General features: G+C 50.7%; 1 protein-coding gene across 1 annotated transcript; it reads right to left on the reverse strand.

Moving 5' to 3' along the window:
• Nucleotides 1–1,104: 1,104 nt before the first annotated feature.
• Nucleotides 1,105–4,933, reverse strand: LOC137517944 (E3 ubiquitin-protein ligase UHRF1-like). The gene has a single exon (XM_068235018.1). It carries the CDS (start codon nucleotides 4,812–4,814, stop codon nucleotides 2,601–2,603), a length of 2,214 nt encoding a protein of 737 aa, XP_068091119.1. The 5' UTR covers nucleotides 4,815–4,933; the 3' UTR covers nucleotides 1,105–2,600.
• Between the last annotated feature and the right edge of the window lie 2,726 nt (nucleotides 4,934–7,659).

Consider the following 7,659-nt stretch of genomic DNA (forward strand, 5'->3'; position numbering starts at 1 on the left):
AATTTTACCACTTCCGATCGGTTCATTGGCTAATCAAAATTGGATGTGTGAATGTGGACCAATCAAGTCCCAACAAAGTAGAATCTGATTGGTCCATTGCCAAGCCACATACATTTGCATACAGAAATAGCATCTCGTGGGTAATCCCGACTTGTAATTTGTGGAGTTTTTTTAGAGGAGAGAAATCTACAGATTAGAGTCACTCTTATCGCCGGATACATGCGCTCCCTCCCAGATAGTCACCAAGCCTCCAGCCATGTGTAGCTTCCTCTCACTCCTAGCAGCTCTATCGGTGTGAGGAAGGCAGCGTGTCACATGACCCACGTCAGGTCACATGACACACAGCTGCAGGAAACCACTAGGAGAAAGAGGAAGGCTGCTACACGTCGCTGGAGGGAGGCTCGGTAAGTATCATAAAAGCTGCAAACACTCCTGAAAACCTCCAAAAAGCAAGTCCCCGATCACCAGGCATGCTGGTCTGCTGAGACTTCTCCAGATGATGGGGAATCTGCTGTATACCTAACAAACTGCTACAGAAGATCCAGGACTGATCTTCCATATGCTAGTTCCCTGGCTGCAAGACTGACCATGTAACTAGAATGCTTTCTGGAACACTCACCTGACCAAGTATGGATTACATCAGGGATGGTCAGGGAGTGCAAATCAGTTTGGAATGGAAAAGGTTGGAAACAGAAGGGTCAATGAGATGCAAAGATTTTGGAGTTGATACAAATTTTTATGCATAAATAGGCAGTTTGAAAATGGGCCAAACAATTTAAACTCAGGTTTAGACCAGTCCATTTTCAAGCTGCCTATATTAGCATAAAAATGTGCATAAACTCAGAAGTATTTGCATCTCACTGATCATCCCTAGAAATGAACATTTCATGATGGTAAAGAAGACATTTTATGGAAATCTGCCAATTTATACAGCCTGTAAGGTGACCAGAGCTGCTGCATTCGTTTATAAGACACATAAAATCACCATAAATTTACATCAACTTATATACTTGCATCAGCTTTTCTATCTCTTGAGCAACGCCCATGGCCCTGTAATAGATATTTTACAGTGCAGCTTAACGATGGGGGGGGGGGGGGGGGGGGGGGGGGGTGAATGAACTACACGAACCTGGTGCTTCTACCAGCCCTGTGCAGCTGCACTGTACCTGCGTCGGGACAAAGCCATCCTCTGGTCCTCAGTGAGCCAGCTTCATTTCTGACCAGTTGGTGGTCAGTGCATCTGGAAGGCCCTGGCCGAGTGGGTCCTCGTGCTCTCATCGCTGTCCTGCGTAGGTCGACAAATCTAGTACTGCGCAGGACAGTGATGGGAGCATGAATGAGGAAACATGCAGCCAGGACCTTGCAGGAGCACCGGCCAGAAACTAAACTGGCTCACTGCGTGGGACCGGAGGATGGGTTTGTCCCGGCGCAGGCACAGGTAGGTAAGTGTAAATCTCCCCACCCCTCTTGGTTAAGGTTCCCCTTGGATGCATTCTCCAGGAACACCAGTCAGGGCTGGTTCACATTATGATTTGTGTTCTGATTTGATTGATGTGATAATTTATAAAAAAAAAGCACATCTAGCATTACATCAGCAAGTGCTTTCTAAATCACGAATGCTTGGCAACCCACTTGTAGTGTGAACCAGTCCCAAGAGCTTTACCCCACAGAATAGTTTATACAATTTAATTCCGTTTACTGCAACCTCTTCGTACAAATTAGGCGTTTATTATGAACATCCTAAGCAAGCAACTTTACTGCAATAGGAGGTTTCTATAAACATTTTCTGCTGCAGGACATGGATCATTTATAGCCCTCAGCCCGTAGTATGAGCTGAGAGGAATATGGAGGCTGCCATATGAATACCAGCTGCCTGGCTGTCCTGCTGCCCCTGCCCATTAATGCTACAATCAGCTCCTCAGATGCAATCAGATTATTATGATTGATTTGTACAGAAAACCACGCAGTGTGTGGAGGTCCTGATACAATTCTATGGTCGATAGAAACACAGAAGTTTAGCGATCAGAGTGTTGGATTATATCTGGAGAAAATGCCCCAATCAACCAGTTTATGGGAACAATCGATAATCACCTTCAGATTACTTATAATCGTGCAAATCTGATTGACTAATAGAATCTGAGAAAAATATTGCATCATTAAATACTTCAAGACTTTTGGCCATAGCCCCTGAACAAGCATGCAGCAGATCAGGTGACTGAAGTGTGACAGGATTAGCTGCATGCTTGTTTCCGGTGTGTTATTCAGACACTACTGCAGCCAAAGATCAACAGGACAGCCAGACAACTGGTATTGTAAAAAAGGAAATAAACATGGCAGTCTTCATATCCCTCTCACCCCATGTTTGTTATGGAAGCCTTCTTAAAGTTTATGCATCAAAATATTACTGTAGTCACTGTAAACCGTAATCTGAAAGTTGGAGACAAATGAAAGCAACATTCAAACAGAAAGCATATGAAAAGGATTACAACAAGGCAGAGAACAGAAGAGGCAGTGTAAAACCCAGGAAGAAAAAGTAGTATTACAGTACAAGCGCCACACAAACCCATAACGTCTGATGCTCACTACAACCTGCAGTAGACTTATCTGCCCCTCTCATAGCCAGGGAACAGCTGGCCAAGAATGGCTTGCAGTGGCTTATTTACACACATATTGTAGTTCTTGCCCAGGTCAAACCTGCAAGCAGGACAAGTGTGCACAGACGCTTTAAAGGAACGGTCAAGGCAACTCTTGCAGATATTGTGCAGGCATTCGGTGGTGACTGGCTCATACACCACCTCTTGGCAACAGATACATAAGAAGGTTTCCTCCACTTTGGCTATAAACTTGGGACCCTCCTTAAGAAAAGACATGACTTCACTCCATAGCTTGGCATTAAGCTGGTCTTTCTGGATCAGGGATTTCTGCTCTGGAGTCAGTTTGTACAGTTCTACTTTTGTTTTCTTGGGAGTACCAGTAGATGGCGTTAGAGGTTTAGAATCCTCAGCCTTCCTTTTCCTCTTGCCTTTGCTGGGAGTTTCGCGCTCAGTAGCACCTGCATCATTTTCTTTCTCCCTCTCCTTGCTGGCAACAGATTCTAAGTAGCCCTCAGGATACTGCATGTGAAGCCCCAGCTTCTTTATGCGCTCTTTGCCCTCCTTGGTCCATGGGGCGGGCTCTTCATCATCTCTCCTGAGCAAGTAACGCCATACAAGAAAGCCAGACTTCCCCTTCTGAGGCCAGTACTTTACCACTTTGTAAATTCCATCATATCTGTTCCCATCTTCTGGGGCATATTTGCTGTGCTTCCTGCCCTTAGAATTTCGCACAACGCGCACAGGCTTACCAGCTCTCCAGTCTTTAGCCACAGATCCTTGTTTGTCATTAATGGGAGCATTGCAGTTTAGGGCAAGAGCTCTGTTCATGTTGGTGAGCTTCTGATCACATGACTGCTCAGCGGTGCGTTTGTTACCAGAGAGGTCACGACCTCCACTGCCAGTGTAAGTGAACTCTGTGCCATTATCTGCATCGTCTTCATAGCCGCCTGCCAATACAAGAGAATAGGAGCCATCGTTGCCTCGCCCATGGATACCGGCTACATGCGGCCTGTGGACTCCCGCTTCACTAACCTGAACTCGGAATTTCCACATTGTGCCAACAGGTACTCCAGGTATTGGCCCAAAATGATTTGATGGAACAATAGTGCACTCCTTAGTGCGCCCCATACAGGCCATGCCTTTCCCCCAGTCTCTCTGGCAAGAACTAGATGCAGACGCCATCTTGGCTTTCTTTTTGCTTTCTTTCAGCTTTTCCCCAGCTAGAACCACTTCGTTAGCATCAATTCTACACTCTGGGCAATACCAGTCCTCCTCAGGAGGGGCAGAAAGCGGAGGATCCAGGCAGTACAAGTGGAAGGCCATATCACACTCATCACACAGCAGCTGCTTTCCAGGGTCCTGCTTGCCCCCACACAGGTGACAAGCACACATGCGACATTTCACCCTAGGATTGTCCCTGCACTGCTTGCATTCTGGACCATTCTGACGCTTCGGGGGGCTATCAGTGGAAGAAAGGCTCTCACTTCCCGGCTCCTCAATCTGGAAGATCTCATCCACAAAGCGGATCCTGCAATTGTCCACGGGGTCCCCAGCCCCAGCCAGGAAGACCTTGGCATAGACCTCCTTAGTGGTCCTGCTGTCCCTCTTCTTCTGGATCTCAGCATCATACCAGTAGCCCTTCTCTTTGGGGTCATCAGGGTTGTAGTTGACCATGACCACCTGGCCCACCAGCAGCTGCTCCCATTGGACCTTGTTCCTGGCCCGGGGTCTGATGTCCTTCTCCAGCATCTGCACCACCCCATTGTCAGGGTAGTCCTCATAGGTGATGTGGTAGAGGAGGTCTCCAGCCTTCTGGGTCACCTTCACCACCTGAGCCTCAAACCAGGCGCCCATGCTGAGGTCCCGGGCGTCCACTAGGTGGCCGGGCTGGTAGAGGCCGCGCTCTGTGGGCTGCTCCTCCTGCTCCGGGGCCCGCTCCTCCTCCGGGGCCCCCTCCTGCTCCTCCGGGGCCCGCACCTGCTCCGGGGCCACGCTCTGCCGCACCAGCAGCTGCACGATGTCGTTCAGGCCGACGCTATAATCGAACAGTGTGTGTCCGTCCTCCATCTGCTTGCCGCGGTAGAAGAGCCGCTGTCGGTCCCGCTCCGCCTGGAAGACTTCCTGCACCCGGCCCCGCAGCTCCTCCACCCGGCTCAGCTTAGAGAGGCCATCAATGCGCTCCGTGCGGCGGCCGTCCATCGTGCGCACCTGGATCCACATGCTGCCGGAGAGCGGGGCTGGCGGGAAGTACAGCGCGGGAGATCTCACTGACTGACTGGCGGGAGATACACGTCACACAGCACTGCACGGAATATTCCCGCCACGCCGCCGGCGCGCGCTTTATACTATGGCGGGAAAACTCGCAGCGCGCCGGGGATTGGCTGCGGGCGGGGAGCCAGTCACAGGCAGGGGAGGAGCTTGCGGAGAGGAGGCGGGATGGAGGGAGTCAGTCACAGGCAGGGATAGGCTCAGGGCTGGAGCGCGCGGAGAGGGGGCGGGGTTAGGTCGTGCAGTTCAGTCCCCTCCTCCCCCAGCGGCCGCTCTCGGTGCTGTATGTCAGATCGTGCTGCCTGTAAATCTGAGCTGCCGCGCATGCGCGATGCTGTACTGCGAGATGACTATGCGGCGGGCGATATCTATGGAGACACGCCTCCTACACGCCCCAAATTCCCTCTGCGCCAAACTGCAGCCCCCAAACTCCATATGGATCAAACAAACCTCTCCGGACCCAGCAGCGATGTCCGGCTCATGAGTGATTGGCGCATTGGAGCCGGTTCTTTCCTGTGAGTTGAGTGATCCGACACTGAGAACCGAATCAGTTCAGTGGATGAGTCAGGAACTGCACCTGCACAAGGTCCTTTTCCACTGCAAAATGCTTTTCACCAATTTTGATGTGCATTTTTTATGCATTTGCGTTTTTCTGATTGTTGTCTTGATTTTTGAAAATAGATACTAGTGGTTACATCAATACAAAACGCAAAGCATTATTCATGCGTTCCTATACTTTACACTGAAACGCATCATAATCGCACAGATTTGCGTTTGTTTGGTTTTTTTTAAATCCAGAACACAGCAGTGGAAAGCCCCCCTTGGATTATTACTTTAACCAGGCTGCAGTCAGGGCTTTTTCACACTAGAGCCCTCTTTCTGCGTTTCAACACAAAAGTTGATACTTTGTGTTAACCAAGGTAAAAGGAAAGTCCATAGACTTTCATGTTACCTTTCACACCCGATGGTGCGTTTCCATGCGTTGCGGTACGAAGCACCTGGGAGCTTTTTATCATCGGGGGCCGATATTTTCCCTTCGGGTTAATGAATTTCTACCACCGCTGATTGCGTTGCACTTCTGCATCACAACGACAGCCGCAGGCCATTCAATGCGTGCAGGAAACAGCTCCGCACGCGTTGTCTAATTTGAAAGAGGCCTTAAGAATTAGCAAATGCATGCGTTTTGCATTTTTGGCAAAAACACAGCTAGTGGAAAAGGGCTCTGAACACACACAGCTGAAGGAGCCAGGAGGAGGAATAATAGATGTCTGGGCCAATTAGCACTTAGCAGGGGAGGGGAGTGACCAGCAACCCGTTACTGCTAGTCACACACTCCCCAGTGAAATGAATCAAATTATTCAATTCATAGTTACATAGTTATTATACGTCCATCGAGTTCAACCAGTATAAAGTACAACACCAGCCTGCTCCCTCACATATCCCTGCTGATCCAGAGGAAGGCACAACACCAGCCTGCACCCTCACATATCCCTGCTGATCCAGAGGAAGGCACAACACCAGCCTGCACCCTCACATATCCCTGCTGATCCAGAGGAAGGCACAACACCAGCCTGCACCCTCACATATCCCTGCTGATCCAGAGGAAGGCACAACACCAGCCTGCACTCTCACATATCCCTGCTGATCCAGAGGAAGGCACAACACCAGCCTGCTCCCTCACATATCCCTGCTGATCCAGAGGAAGGCACAACACCAGCCTGCACCCTCACATATCCCTGCTGATCCAGAGGAAGGCACAACACCAGCCTGCACCCTCACATATCCCTGCTGATCCAGAGGAAGGCACAACACCAGCCTGCACTCTCACATATCCCTGCTGATCCAGAGGAAGGCACAACACCAGCCTGCTCCCTCACATATCCCTGCTGTCCCAGAGGAAGCAACAACACCAGCCTGCACCCTTACATATCCCTGCTGATCCAGAGGAAGGCACAACACCAGCCTGCTCCCTCACATATCCCTGCTGATCCAGAGGAAGGCACAACACTAGCCTGCACCCTCACATATCCCTGCTGATCCAGAGGAAGGCACAACACCAACCTGCTCCCTCACATATCTCTGCTGATCCAGAGGAAGGCACAACACCAGCCTGCTCCCTCACATATCCCTGCTGATCCAGAGGAAGGCACAACACCAGCCTGCTCCCTCACATATCCCTGCTGATCCAGAGGAAGGCCCAACACCAGCCTGCTCCCTCACATATCCCTGCTGATCCAGAGGAAGGCACAACACCAGCCTGCTCCCTCACATATCCCTGCTGATCCAGAGGAAGGCACAACACCAGCCTGCACCCTCACATATCCCTGCTGATCCAGAGGAAGGCACAGCACCAGCCTGCTCCCTCACATATCCCTGCTGATCCAGAGGAAGGCACAACACCAGCCTGCACCCTCACATATCCCTGCTGATCCAGAGGAAGCCACAACACCAGCCTGCACCCTCACATATCCCTGCTGATCCAGAGGAAGGCACAGCACCAGCCTGCTCCCTCACATATCCCTGCTGATCCAGAGGAAGGCACAACACCAGCCTGCACCCTCACATATCCCTGCTGATCCAGAGGAAGCCACAGCACCAGCCTGCACCCTCACATATCCCTGCTGATCCAGAGGAAGGTACAGCACCAGCCTGCACCCTCACATATTCCTGCTGATCCAGAGGAAGGCACAACACCAGCCTGCACCCTCACATATCCCTGCTGATCCTGAGGAAGGCACAACACCAGCCTGCTCCCTCACATATCCCTGCTGATCCAGAGGAAGGCACAACACCAGCC

Source organism: Hyperolius riggenbachi, chromosome 5 (genome assembly GCF_040937935.1).
Source record: "Hyperolius riggenbachi isolate aHypRig1 chromosome 5, aHypRig1.pri, whole genome shotgun sequence".
Classification (NCBI taxonomy): Eukaryota; Metazoa; Chordata; class Amphibia; order Anura; family Hyperoliidae; genus Hyperolius; species Hyperolius riggenbachi.